This window comes from Oryctolagus cuniculus, chromosome 1 (assembly GCF_051225735.1).
Source record: "Oryctolagus cuniculus isolate XC-2025 breed Fujian yellow rabbit chromosome 1, ASM5122573v1, whole genome shotgun sequence".
In the NCBI taxonomy this organism is placed as follows: Eukaryota; Metazoa; Chordata; class Mammalia; order Lagomorpha; family Leporidae; genus Oryctolagus; species Oryctolagus cuniculus.
In genome coordinates, this window is record NC_142867.1 from 235638527 (window position 1) to 235653008 (window position 14482).

Consider the following 14482-nt stretch of genomic DNA (forward strand, 5'->3'; position numbering starts at 1 on the left):
CCAAGGACTTGGGCCATCTTCTACTGCTTTCCCAGGCCACAGGAGAGAGCTGGATGGGAAGTGGAGCAGCCAGGGCTAGAACCGGCGCCTATATGGGATGCCGGCACTGGTACCGGCACCGTAGGCGGTGACTCAACTCACTGCACCACAGCCCAGCCCCGAGGCTGTGTTTTCAAACTGATGTGTGGACTCCTGACGAACCCCTCTGAGCTCATTCCTTTAGAGTTTGGCCACGCTGCCCCACATGAGCCCTAGTCTCTGTGCACACCCCACAGGAGCGGCCGTGGGAAGCATTGGGTCATAAACTGACCACAGCCTGGAGTGGCCCTATCCAGGGTGAGTGTCATCTCGGGGTGCAGCTGGGACGTGGGCAGCAGCAAGAGAAGAGGGCGGCGTGGGAAGCGCCTTGGCTTCTCTGCGCCGTTTAAGGGGCAGGTGCGGGTCTTTGGCTCAGGGTCTCGCTGGTCTCCAGGGTGGGGCGGCTTCACCCTGCTGTGCTGGCTCCAGCCGGTGGGGCCGAAAGGGAGGTAGGGAGCGGGTTTTTCCACGTGGGAGTGAGCGGGGTCTTTCCAGGCTTCAAGTAGCACCTGTGTTCCCGATTTGTGCAAGGGGGATGGGCTGGAGTCCAGTCCTGTGCAGAGCCTGCGATGCCAGAGAGCACTGTTGCCTGAATGGGGAAAGGCCTCCCGGGGAGAGCCGGGAGGGGCCCGGGGAGAGCCGGGAGGGGTCGGGGAGAGCCGGGAGGGGTCCGGGGAGAGCCGGGAGGGGTCGGGGAGAGCTGGGAGGGGGCTCCTGTTCCCATTCTGGTGGAGCGAGGGGACGACTGAGACGGCTTCGCTTTGTTTCCTGGCGGTTTGCCTATGTTTTTCTTTGGGGTCTGGTGGGCTGTTTCTACCTTCCTGCAGGGGTCTCTGCCGGCTCATCCCCAGGGCCTGACAAGCCCCGCGTGAGTTCTGGGAAAGGCGGGGGGCCCTTGCCGCTTTGTGAAGGCCCTGGGACACCGGAGCTGGGAGCACTTCCTGCAGGGAGCTGTGGCTGCTCTCCGGGCTCCTTCCCATCCGCACAGGCACCTGGGTGCGACCAGCTTGCCCGTCTTCCCCGGGGAAGCTCCCTGTCCTGCAAGGGCGTAATGGGAGGTGGAGGTGGAGACCCCTGGGGGTCACTCCTAGTGCAGGTGCAGTTTCACAGATTCCTTGAGCAGTTTCCATCAGGCCCCTTCCATAAAATCCTCCGCCCAGTTTTTACGTTTGTGTCCCGAAACCACAGGAGTCACGCGGTCCTTTGTGGCTTCCGCCGCGATGCCCGAGCAAGGGCAGCTGCCGCTTCTCACTGGTGCCATCCTTCTGCCATTTTTTTTTTTTTTTTTAAGATTTACTTATTTATTTGAAAGACAGAGTTCCAGAGAGGCAGAAATAGAGAGAGAGAGAGGTCTTCCATCTGCTGGTTCTCTCCCCAGTTGGCCATAACGGCCAGAGCTGAGCCGATCTGAAGCCAGGAGCCAGGAGCTTCTTCCGGGTCTCCCACACGGGTGCAGGGGCCCAAGAACTTGGGCATCTTCCACTGCCTTCCCGGGCCACAGCAGAGAGCTGGATCAGAAGTGGAGCATCCAGGTCTGGAACTGGCGCCCACATGGGACGCCGGCACCGCACGTGGAGTCTTAGCCTACCACGTCACAACGCTGGTCTCAAACGCAGTGCAGTGGAGGAAGGGTCGTCTTCTCCACAAAGGGCACTGGAGCAGCTGAGCGTCCACACGTGACACACACGTGACACACACGTGACACACACGTGACACACACATGCACACACACATGCACACACAATGTGCACAACGCACTGCTACATACACAATACAGAAACACTACATATACAGCACACACGTGAACCACACACAGTACACACACCACACGGTCCACAAAAGAGAACGCGAATGGGTTACAGAGCTGGAGGTGATGGGGTCCTTAGAGGCAGCACAGGAGGAACCCGGCCCCCCGAACCTCGACAGTCTCTGCACACGCCTGAGGCCTCGTCCCAGACCACGGCCTCCGCCCGGCACAGGGCCCGGACACGCTCGGCGGGAGCTGCTGGTGGCCACTGGGAACTTGTGCCGGAGAAAGTGCCCGGGACTGAGTCTGTGTGTCCACGTGTGTGTGTCCATGTGCATGGCTGTGTGTCCACGTGCACATGGCTGTTTGCATGGCCATGTATCCATGTGTGTTCACGTGCACATGGCAGTGTCTGTGTCCTTGTTCACTGTGTACCCGTGTGTGTGCCCAAGTGCACGTGGCTGTGCATGTCCCTGTATCAGTGTGCATGCCCACGTGCACATGGCTGTGTGTGTATCCTTGTTTGCATGTCCCTGTCCACGTGCACGTGGCTGTGCGTGTCCGTGTACCGTGTGTGTGTCCACGTGGCTGTGCGTGTCTCTGGGGGGGGCAGAGGGCTGGGCCTGCCTGGACATGGGCTGGGCAGCTCGGCTGCAGCCGTCTCTCTCCACGGGGAGAGGAAGTGGAGCCCCTGCCCCCTTTCTCCCAAAACCACTTCTGGCGCTGGGTGGCCGGGAGGGAGCGCAGGTGGCCAGGCCCCGCCCTCCCCAGCCCCTCACGGGCTCCGCATCTCCTCGTGGTTCTTGGGCACAGCCACGAACCTCAGCTTCTTCATGACCGAGGGCCAGCCCAGCAGCTGCTGGTCCCACAGGTACTCGGGGGACAGCACCTTGGTGGGCTTGTGGTACAGCAGGTACCTGTTCAGGTGGCTCTCGTCATGCCACACGGCCTCGATGCCGTTGGCCTTGTCCAGCACCATGGCCTGGTGACAGGCGCTGGCCAGCCGCTGCACCTCGGCCACCGAGCCCCCGAACAAGGCCCCCATGTAGTAGAAGTCGCCCTTGTCCGGGGGGATGTACGCCTGAGAGCGCGGCCGCCGCTCGTAGGTGAAGGCCCGGCGGTCGGCTCTGTAGAAGCCGGGGTGCAGGGTGCCGAACAGCGGGCTGAGGATCTCCACGCCCACGTGGTCCCGGAACTTCATGTCCACATCGGCACACACCAGGTAGTCCACCTCGTGGCGGAAGCGCTGCTCCGAGAAGCGGCTGATCACCTCCATGCGGTGCATGGACACGTCCTGCCAGCGCGCGTGGCTGCGCACGGCCTGCACCGCCAGCCGCCGGCCCTCCCGCAGCGGCACGCGGGGCACGTCGGCCGGCCGGTCCGTGAAGACGTAGTAGGTGACGCGGTGGCCCACCATGAAGTGCTGCTCCGCCGTCTCCAGGAACAGCCGCAGGAAAGCCACGTACCTGCAGGGAGGCGACGGCAGGCGGGGAGCGGGGTCACACCCACCCAGGAGGCCACCATCCAGGAGGCCACGGGGAGCCGGGGTCACACCTGTCCCAGGAGGCCACGGGGAGTGAGGTCACACCCACCCAGGAGGCCGTGGGGAGTGGGGTCACACCCACCCAGGAGGCCACGAGAAGCGGGGTCACCCCTGCCCCAGAGGGCACGGGGAGCAGGGTCACACCCGTCCAGGAGGCCACAGGGATCCGGGGTCACACGTGTCCCAGGAGGCCGTGGGGAGTGGGGTCACACCCACCCAGGAGGCCACGGGCTACCTGGCCCTGGGGACACAGGACCTCCTGAGGTCACAAGCAGCACACGCCACCCTGTCCTGCACTGTCCCAGGGGTGTCCACGGCTGCGCCCCACTTAACCTCTCCTCCAGGTTGGGGAGGGGCCCCCAGCTGGGGGCAGGGAGCTGCGGCACAGCGGGTGTGTTCAGGGCAGCTCAGATGGGCGGGGCAGGTTAGACTCCCCCCCAGGGCAGCTCTGACGGGTGGGGCAGGTTAGACTCCCACCCCTGCACCTGAGCCCTCCTGCTGGATCCACTGCGCCGGCCCTGGGGCGACAGTGTCCACTGCCCACAGAGAGCAAACCACCGCCCAGGCGAGTCCTGGGTGGCCTGGGCGCAAGGCGGGTGTGGAGGCCGAGGTGTCTGCCCCCCCCCCCACTCACTTCTTAACGGCAAACACGGTCAGTCCCACGGTCACGTTCTGCAGCCGGAACTGCTCGTCCAGGATCTCGGGGCTGAAGGTCCCCTCCCACACGATGGGAGCCAGCCAGGGGGTCAGCACGAGGACATCGCTCCGTCTGCACAGGGACAGCCACGCGGCAACACGGGGCCGGCAGGAGGGTGGGCAACACAGCCGCCCCCACCCAGGACCCCGACTCGGCCTCCGCCCCCAGGGCTGCCCCTTCCGGAGGACTCGGCAGGACACCAAGCCGAGGACACCCAGACTCCAGCCAGCGGCTCGCGGCCGGCTCAGCCCGCCCCAGTCCCGCTGCCCACTCGGGACTAGGAGGCCCCTCCCACTGTAGGAAGACCCCCACAGCCCCCAGGCCCCGGGGGATAAGGACAGCAGGGGCCGGGCCAGGGCCAGAGAACAGGACAGGAGCACTGCGGGGCCTCCAGGCTCGGCCGCAGAGGACGGGAGAGGGAACGCCCCCCCGCGCCCCCCCCCCAGGCCCAGCGCCGCCCTTGCCCGACCCCAGGACACGCCCAGCACTCACGAGGGAGTCAGCACCTTCGGCTGGGGGTACAGCATCCTGCAGGACACAGCGCGTGGTGAGTGCCGGGAGGGGCGGGGTGCGGGCACGGGGGGGGTGGGTGTGTGCACAGCACGGCCCACACATGCTGCCTGAGCCCCCGGGGTGCCTGTCGGCCACCATCCGGGGACCCCGGGAAGGACAGGCTCAGTGAGCTGGCAGAGGACCGGGCCCCGCATGCTGCAGGGAGTTCCAAGGGGTCCCTGTGAGTCCGTGTGGGCAGGGAGGGGCTGGACATGGCCCAGGGAGGGGCAGCAGAGGCGCGGACCACGGCCAGCTCAGCGGTCACAGGAGCTGCTCTGACGGCCCCCACCTGAACCCCGCGGGCCCCCAAAGGCAGATGTGGAGGGAGAGGTCCACGTGGTCGGGCCTGGTGGGAAGATGAAGATTCAGGAAGCCCCGCAGTGACCAGGGAGCGGCCAGGCAGATGACCCCCCCGCCAGGACTCTGGTCTATGGCAGGTGTGTGTGTGGGGGGTCCACAGATAAATACAGATAAGCCCAGAGCCAGGCATGGGGCAGGCCCCGCCCCTACTTCAGCCCCACCCACATCAAAAGCTACACCCCACTTAGCCCCGCCCACATCTAAACCCCACCCACGTTGAAGCCCCACCCCCACTGCAGCCCGCCCACACTGCGGCCCCGCCCCAGGCCCCACACCCTGGCCAGGGCTCCCCGTGCTGCTGGCCGCCGCCTCAGAAAGCTCAGGACCCGCAGCAGGGCAGACCCGCAGGCCACACTCGGCCGCCCAGACGCGCCGGACGAGGGCGAGGTCAGAGCAGAGCCGGGAAGGGGCCACAGGACTCCAGGCTGAGGGCAGATGCACAGCTGGGGGACGGCACAAGGCCACTGTATCTGGACAAGGCCACCACGGGCCGGCCGTCGGGGTCCCCAACAGCCACGCTGCAGAAGGAGAGCACAGGAGACGGGGTTGGCACCGGGAGCAGAGGCCGGGCCCACGTGCACAGAACCTGGGCCTGGGGGACAGCGCAGGGCGGGGCTGCAGCGGGGTCTGAGCGGTCACAGCGGGCGTCCTGGGGTGTCGGGCCTGGCACTGTGTCCTGGTGTCCCTGTCCCGTCACACACTGCTCACTAAGCACTGCCCAGCAGGGGCCACTCAAGGGCTCCAGGGAGGCCAAGTCAGGGCCGCAGGGCACAGGGAGGTCACTGCTGGAGCCAGAGCTGAGGGCAGCAGTGCCGGGGACCCTCCAAGCCGTGGAGGGGCCGGGGCTGCTCTGGGCAGAGCCTGGAGGGGAGGGGCGGGAGAGCCCAGGGAGCAGCGACCAGGCCTGAGGCCGGCACCCCCCCACCCCCCCACACTCACCCAGGCCCGACTCCCAGGCCTCCTGGCATCGGGCGTCTGGAGCTCAGGAACCCGTAGCTGCGGGAAGAGCGGGGGGGGGGGGTCAGGACGCAGAGCCCAGCCCCCCGTCCCCCTCCCTGCACACAGCACAGAGCCTCCTGGGAGGCTGCCAGGTCCCGGCCCAGCCCAGGCGGCCGCAAGGTGGGCTGGGGAGGACCCTGGGGCTGGGGCTGTGGGGGCCCGTGGCAGCTGCAGGGTCCCCCCGCCGGGTGTGTGCAGCCTGAGGCCACGCCAGCGCCTCTCCTCCCTGTGCGGCACACGCCCCAGGAGCCCTGGCCGGACCTCACTCTGGGGTTCCAGGAGCCTCTGGAAGCAGCTCACGGCCTGGCCTGACTCGGCTTCCCCTCCCGGCCCCAGGGTCCACACTATGCCCTGGAGGACAGAGTGCCCTCCCCATGCCCCCTCTGTGCCCAGGTCAGAGTGCCCTCCCCACGTCCCCTCTGTGCCCAGGTCAGAGTGCCCTCCCCACGTCCCCTCTGTGCCCGGGACGGAGTGCCCTCCCCACGTCCCCTCTGTGCCCAGGTCAGAGTGCCCTCCCCACGTCCCCTCTGTGCCCGGGACGGAGTGCCCTCCCCACGTCCCCTCTGTGCCCAGGACAGAGTGCCCTCCCCAGGGTCTCCTCTGTGCCCAGGTCAGAGTGCCCTCCCCACGTCCCCTCTGTGCCCGGGACGGAGTGCCCTCCCCACGTCCCTCTGTGCTCAGCAGAAGGGAAGGGTGGGGTGGAGCTTGAGTGACAGCTGTCGCCGCCCCTCCCCACTGCTGCAGTGCTGGGGTGGGTGGCTGGGGGTGCCCCCGTGTCTAAGGCTGCCCCTCCCCCCGCCCAGCACCGCAGGTTTCTTACCCAAAGAAGACCAGGAGGAGAAGGAGCCCAAGGAGCAGGGGCTGCAGGGGGCAGCGTTTTCCTGGAAAACAGCAGGGGGCGGCGATGAGCCCTCCCCCACCTGCCACCGCACCTGTTCCCTGTGCCTCACACAGTGGTGCCCCCAGCAGGCGGCGGGGGACCCCAGCTCGGCCCCCACGTCTCCCGCCCCAGCCCAGCCCCAGCTCCACGCCGCTCCCCTCCCACTGCCACTGCGCCAAGGGGGGAGCCGTCTGTCCCCCAGCTCCCTGCCCGGGGCTCCTCCGGCCTCTCCAGGGCTCTGGGCCCTGCCCCCACTCGCCTGTCCTGGGCCCTGGGCCGTCCTCAGCTCACTGCTGGGCTTGGGGGGGTCGCCTGCTCACAGGGCGGAGGTCGCCTGTGCCTGAGAGGCTTCTATGGGGGCCCAGCCCCGCTGCTGTCCCCAGGTCGGCCCCTTCCTAGGGACTGGGCGCTCCTGTCTCAGCGCCTGAGTCCTGTGCCCTCGGAGCAGTGGACTCCAGGAGCCCAGGAGCAGGGGAGGTGGGGGGGGGGGGGGCTCTAAAGGAAACGTGTTTTCTAAAAGGGAAATTGTGGAAGTGAAACTGACACTATGAGAAGCAATGACTTGGTCAGCCCCTGTCCTGCCTGTCCAGGGACAGGGCTGCTTCTTTCCCATGCATTTTGTTGAACTCTTAGTATAGAGTGAACCGTATGTGTATAAAGCCCATTGAAAATAGATCTGGGTAGGCCAGCGTCGCAGCTCATAGGCTAATCCTCCACCTGCGGTGCCGGCACACCAGGTTCTGGTCCCGGTCGGGGCGCCAGATTCTGTCCCGGTTGCCCCTCTTCCAGACCAGCTCTCTGCTGTGGCCTGGTAGTGCAGTGGAGGATGGCCCAAGTGCTTGGGCCCTGCACCCCATGGGAGACCAGGAGAAGCACCTGGCTCCTGGCTTCGGGACGGCGCGATGGGCTGACTGCAGCGTGCTGGCTGTGGCGGCCATTGGAGAGTGAACCAACAGCAAAGGAAGACCTTTCTGTCTCTCTCTCTCACTGTCCACTCTGCCTGTCAAAAAAAAAAAAAAAAGATCTGTGTAACAAATAAGAATGGAGAGGGAGGAGGCGGCGGGTGGGAAGTCACCACGTTCCGACCTCGTTATGGAGGCGTGACGTTTGCCCTCCTTAAATCAAAGGTTTCTGGGGGAAATCAAGTCACAATGTGAACAAACCAGAGCCAAGGGTGGAAAGAATTAGGATGGAAAGAATTTCGCTTTGAGTCTTGGACGCAGGAAAGCAGGTGTGTGACAAACTTAAAACCCACCCGGGGGCGGGCGCTGGGCCTGGGGCACCTGCATCCCGCGGCTCCTGAGCCCACACTCCTGCCCGGGGACCCTGGGGGCAGCCCGAGTTCCCGCTCCCAGCTCCAGCCTGGCCCAGTTCCAGCCTCGGCAGGCGTCTGGGGAGTGGGAGTTCTCTCCTGGTCTGTCTGCCTCTCCGCTGTCGCCTTCATCTCTCAAATCAAAACAACAGCAAATTGAAACCAGCGTTCTCCGAGCCGTGGCTTCTGCCATGGAGGCCACGGAGGGGAGAGCACAGGTGGGGCTGCCTGGGAGCAGGGGCGGCCCGGGGCGGCCCGGGGCGGCCCGGGGCAGCCAGGGCAGCCAGGGCAGGGCCGGCTGGGCCGCGCTGAGCCCGCGGCTCTCCCTGCTGCCCTGGCGCTGGAGCGGGGCTGCGCCCTCCTGTGGACACCTAATCCCCATGGGAGGCGCTCAGAGGGTGGGACCTGGATCCCGCCCAGCCTTGGTGGGTGGCCTGGGCTGCCCGAGGTCACCAGGGTGGAGCCCCCTGGCTCAGCGCTGCCAGCCCGGGCGTTGTGGCCACGTGGAGAGGGGACCGGCAGACGGGAGCTGGAAGATGTGTCCCCGTCTCCGCCGCACTCTGATGCTTTGCCGTGTGGAGAAGTAAAGAAGCCTCGCTTGAGACCACCAGCGCTCGGGCCTGCACCCCCCGGGGTCCCCCTCACCCTCCTGCACAGACACACACACTCACACACACACACATACACACACTGAAACACACGTATATACACACACTCACACCTGCCCCCCCCGGTTCCCCCTCACTCTCCTCCAGCACAGACTCACACTCACACACACACACATACACACATATACTCACTCACATATACACACACTCACATATACACACATACACACTCACACTCATACAGACACAGACATACACACATATATATACACACACATAAACTTACAGACACACACATATATACATTCACATATATACACAATACACACTCACACACATAGACACACATATATATACACTGACACATACACACATACACACACTTATACATACACACATATAAACACATACAGACATACACACATATATATACACACTCACAAATATACACACACACACATATATATACACACACTCACACACATACACACACTCACATACACACTCACACCTGCACCCAACTGGGGTCCATCCTCACCCTCCTCTAGCACAGACACACACACTCACACACATACACACACACATACACACATATATACACACTCACATATATACACATATATATACACACACTCACAAATACACACACACATACACACTCACGGCTGCACCCTCACCGGTCACCCTCCTCTAGCAAGACACACACTCACACGTACACACACATGTACACACTCACACACATACACACTCACGCCTGCACCCTCCCCAGGGTCCATCCTTACCCTCCTCTAGCACAGACACACACACTCACACATATACACATACATACACACACAGAGACTCACACACATACACACACATACACACTCATGCCTGCACCCCCCGGGGTTCCTCCTCACCCTCCTCTAGCACAGACACACAGACACATACACACATATATACATATACACACTCACACATATACACACATACACACAGAGACTCACACATACACACACACATACACACTCACACACACTCACACCTGCACCACCCGGGGCCCCTCCTCACCCTCCTCTAGCACAGACACACACACTCACACATGTACACACACACTGTACAACTCACACACTCACATGCATATATATACACTCACACACATATACATACACACATACACACATATACATACACACAGAGACTCACACATGTACACACATGTACATACTCACACACATATACATGCACACACATACTCTCACACCTGCATGGGGTCCATCCTCACCCTCCTCTAGCCCACCAGTCTCCAGTGTGTGTGCGTGAGTGCACACACACACACATACATACATACACACAGACTCACATGTAAACACATGTACACACTCACACACATACACACATGTACACACACATTCACACCTGCACCCTCCCCGGAGTCCATCTTCACCCTGCTCAAGCCCACCAGTCTCCAGTGTGTGTGTGTGAGTGCACACACACATACACACATACATACACACACAGACTCACACATACACACACACACACTCACACACACTCAAACACATGCATACATACACACACTCACATAATACATACACACACTTACACACTCACACATATACACACATTCACACACATATATACATACACACACACGTACACACACTCACACACTCACACTCCACAGGTGCGGAAGGCTCTGGGGCCCCAGCAGCTCTGCCCCGCCCCGCCACACCCTGCCTGACCCCTGGCCCCCTCTGTCCTCACCACCACCTGACCCCTCAGCCACAGCTGACAGTGTAGACGACTCTTCCTGGAGGAAACGTGCTCACCGGGCTTCCAGAACCTTCTCCGGCCTTGGCTGGCTTCCCCAGCACCCTGCCCTCTGGCCCTTGCTCTTCCTCCTCCCGTGAGACAGCGTTGGAGGCGCAGGCGTGGTGGCCATGCTGGCTCCCACACCTGCACGCACCGCCCGGAGCCTCCACCCTGTGTCCCAGCCCTGACCCCTGTGCAGCTCTGCACTGGACACCACTGCTCACCGCACCCCCCCCCCGGAAGCACGCCCAGCTTCCCGGGCCACCCCACCCCCAGGGAGCGCCCTGAGAGCCCGGGTCTCCTCGAGCTTCCCTCCCTTGCGCCCCAAGTCCACCCGGCAGCCCGCCTCAGCTCCGCCTTCGAGACGGGCTCCTGACTCTCAGAGCAGCAAGCAGGCTCGGCTCACTGCCAGCGCGGGGGCCGGCACCCACCCAGCACACACTTGACCCATGAGTTGTGCACAGCAGCCAGAGGTCAGAAGCGGCCTGGCTTCCATCCGTGGAGCCCCCGTGCCGGGGAGCACGGCCCAGCCTCCGGCGGAAGGCAGCGCTGCCCCGCGCCGCCATACCCGGCACCCGGGTCCCGTCCCTTCTGCTGGGTGTCTGAGCCTGAGGACAGCAGCCCCTCCTCTCTGCCAGGCCCTGCCCCCGCCCCATAACCTCCCAGGTGGTCCCAGGCGCATCCTCCGCCCTGGGCCTGGCCGCACAGCTGTGGCACTGGGCATGGCGCCTCCACAGCCTCCGGGGAAGGCGCCCTGGGGAGTGGACTCTGCCTGGCGCAGAACAGCAGGTAATAAAGCCCCGTGTGGAGTTTGACCCACCAGGGCTCAGGGAAGGGAGAAGGCAACAGCTTTCCCGGGGCCACAGGTGGAATCTCTCACAAGCTTGGGCCGTGTGCCAGCAGGGGAGAGGCTTTGCCCAGGGTGGTGCGGAATTTGTGGGTCCAAGGGTCCTGCGCTCTGCTTTGCGGGGGACCAGCAGGGGCCCCAGGACCTGAGGCTGCTGGTGCTTGAACCGGGGCAGGACCTGCGCAGCGGGGGACGAGCTGACCGCCCTCCACGGGCCCTGCCTGTGGGATGTCAAACAGCAGGGTCGCCTGCGGTGCGTGTGGCCCAACCACGCGGAACCACGTGGCCTGGCCACATCTGTGGCTGCCACCTCAGTCTCCTATGGGACGCTTGGCATCAGAGCCAGAGCAAGCCCGTGGTGGATGCTACCAGGCCATCCCCAACCTCGGGGCTGGGGTCACCGCCCTCCGGGGGACAAGGACACCCCGAGCCTCGCCCAGAGCCCAGGAGGCCGTGGAGAGCAGGGGTCAACACAAACCCCAGGTGGCCGCGGGCTGCCTGGCCCTGGGGACACAGGACCTCCTAGGCTGCAAGCAGCACACGCCTCCCTGTCCTGCACTGTCCCAGGGGTGTCCACAGACGACGTGCTCTGTGATTCGACAGCTGTTGCTCCCCCACCCCCAAAGCAGGAGTCTCCGCTTTGCTCTGAGCTCGGCGACTCTGCCACGTGACCTGCGGCCACTTCCTGTGCTGGGGCCTCCTCTGAGACCCGGGAGTCCAGAGCTGCTTACAGTGGAGCCCAGGGGTCCCCGGCCCTGTAGTTCCGGGGGCTGGGCCTGAGGGTCTGGGGGCGGGGCTCTGCCCAGCAGCCCTGAGACTGTAGGGGCAGGGAGAACAGGCTAGACCTGTCTCCTGCTGTCGGACCACCCTGCCCTTCCTTCCCCACCCCTCCCTCCCCACACTCTCTCCTGCCCGGCCCTCCCTGGCTGCAGGATAACTGACCCCGGGCAGCCCCAAGGATGCCTCCTCCCCTCGGCCATCTCTACCCCACGCCCCTAGCTCCCCCAGCAGGTGCCTGCTTTCCCCTGGAGGCACCGTGGTCCTGGCTCTTCTGGGCCAAGGTCATAACAGGAGGAGACCCCAGCTGACCGCTGGCTCTGTCCTCTGTGCCCTCACGGCCAGGGGTGGGGGCCGTCCAGGGGGCAGGCGACAGGGGGACAGGGCACTGCCCTCCCAGCAGGACGTCTCGGCCAAGGGTCCGCCCCCTGCCCTAACTCGGCCACGACTGGGTCCTGCCTTCCCCCGCCTCCCTCCCTTCGCAGACCCAGCCCCACACAGCAGCCCCCAGACCCCCGGGCTCTGCCCACTCTGCTGGCCAGGCCGTCTCTGAGCCTCCGGCTGGAGCAGCTGTTGAGATGGTCAGACTCCGCGGAGGGCACAGCAGCCCAGCTCCGGGGGCCCACACCGCTCCCGCTCACCTCCTCGGCCTTCCATGGTTGCTCAGGGCCCTGCAAGCCGGGGATCCGGAGGTGGAGACAAAGGCCGATGTGAGGCAGAGGTCGGCCCAGCCGGCGCTCGGACTCGGAGCCAGATCCACCTGCAGGAAGAAGCTGGCTCTTTACCCACCTGTGCCTCCTGGGCGGGTTTCTGATTTGCCCAGGATTGGCTGGGCAGCCGGCCAGGTCCACGGCCTCTACCCACCCCCACACCGCCAGGTCCCCGTGTTCTCTGCAGAGTGGAGAATTCAGGCGTGAGACAGTGGTGAGCGTGGCAGTGAGGTTTAATGGGGTGGGGCAGGGTGTGAGATGCTGTCTTTTTTTTTTTTTTTAAGGTTTATTTATTTATTTGGGAGGTAGAATTAAGAAATGAGAGGCAGAGAGAGAGAGAGAGAGAGAGAGAGAGAGAGAGGTCTTCCATCTGCTGGTTCACTCCCCAATGGCTGCAAAGGCCAAAGTTGGGCAGATCCAAAGCCAGGAGCTTCTTCTGGGTCTCCCACGTGGGTGCAGGGGCCCAAGGACTTGGGCCATCTTCTACTGCTTTCCCAGGCCACAGGAGAGAGCTGGATGGGAAGTGGAGCAGCCAGGGCTAGAACCGGCGCCTATATGGGATGCCGGCACTGGTACCGGCACCGTAGGCGGTGACTCAACTCACTGCACCACAGCCCAGCCCCGAGGCTGTGTTTTCAAACTGATGTGTGGACTCCTGACAGCCAGCAGATGTTGAATTGTACATGAACCCCTCTGAGCTCATTCCTTTAGAGTTTGGCCACGCTGCCCCACATGAGCCCTAGTCTCTGTGCACACCCCACAGGAGCGGCCGTGGGAAGCATTGGGTCATAAACTGACCACAGCCTGGAGTGGCCCTATCCAGGGTGAGCGTCAGCTCGGGGTGCAGCTGGGACGTGGGCAGCAGCAAGAGAAGAGGGTGGCGTGGGAAGCGCCTTGGCTTCTCTGCGCCGTTTAAGGGGCAGGTGCGGGTCTTTGGCTCAGGGTCTCGCTGGTCTCCAGGGTGGGGCGGCTTCACCCTGCTGTGCTGGCTCCAGCCGGTGGGGCCGAAAGGGAGGTAGGGAGCGGGTTTTTCCACGTGGGAGTGAGCGGGGTCTTTCCAGGCTTCAAGTAGCACCTGTGTTCCCGATTTGTGCAAGGGGGATGGGCTGGTGTCCAGGCCTGTGCAGAGCCTGCGATGCCAGAGAGCACTGTTGCCTGAATGTGGAAAGGCCTCCCGGGGAGAGCCGGGAGGGGTCCGGGGAGAGCTGGGAGGGGTCCGGGGAGAGCCGGGAGGGGTCCGGGGAGAGCCGGGAGGGGCCAGGGGAGAGCCGGGAGGGGCCCGGGGAGAGCCGGGAGGGGTCGGGGAGAGCCGGGAGGGGGCTCCTGTTCCCATTCTGGTGGAGCGAGGGGACGACTGAGACGGCTTCGCTTTGTTTCCTGGCGGTTTGCCTATGTTTTTCTTTGGGGTCTGGTGGGCTGTTTCTACCTTCCTGCAGGGGTCTCTGCCGGCTCATCCCCAGGGCCTGACAAGCCCCGCGTGAGTTCTGGGAAAGGCGGGGGGCCCTTGCCGCTTTGTGAAGGCCCTGGGAGACCGGAGCTGGGAGCACTTCCTGCAGGGAGCTGTGGCTGCTCTCCGGG

The 14482-nt window shown here is 63.9% G+C and overlaps 2 protein-coding genes across 3 annotated transcripts in view; both read right to left on the minus strand.

The window, feature by feature from the left end:
* The window catches only part of LOC138845520 (histo-blood group ABO system transferase), a 51076-nt gene that overhangs the window by 14727 nt on the left and 21867 nt on the right, over positions 1-14482 (minus strand). The window contains exon 1 of one of the 2 annotated variants that reach the window (XM_089322122.1): positions 12836-12936. The exons of the other annotated variant lie outside the window; for it this stretch is intronic. Coding sequence (XP_089178248.1) covers positions 12836-12851 — 16 coding nt within the window. The 5' untranslated portion in view covers positions 12852-12936. Of the gene's footprint in view, positions 1-12835; positions 12937-14482 lie in introns of those variants that run through there. 2 annotated transcript variants of the gene reach the window in all.
* LOC108175433 (histo-blood group ABO system transferase 2) lies at positions 743-12990 on the minus strand. Its single transcript, XM_089322137.1, has 6 exons — positions 12836-12990; positions 6797-6857; positions 5917-5973; positions 4558-4593; positions 4003-4137; positions 743-3291 (listed from the first exon to the last, which is right to left on the minus strand). The coding sequence occupies exons 1-6, from the start codon at positions 12849-12851 to the stop codon at positions 2601-2603; spliced, it is 996 nt and encodes a 331-aa protein (XP_089178263.1). The 5' UTR covers positions 12852-12990; the 3' UTR covers positions 743-2600.

Excerpts from the sequence above, each read along its gene's own strand:
- LOC108175433 (XM_089322137.1), bottom strand. Across the intron at positions 5,974-6,796 it reads CTCCTCCTGGTCTTCTTTGG|CTACGGGTTCCTGAGCTCCA; the intron begins GTAAGAAACCTG and ends CTCTTCCCGCAG. Across the intron at positions 4,594-5,916 it reads GGCCTGGGAGTCGGGCCTGG|GATGCTGTACCCCCAGCCGA; the intron begins GTGAGTGTGGGG and ends TGTGTCCTGCAG.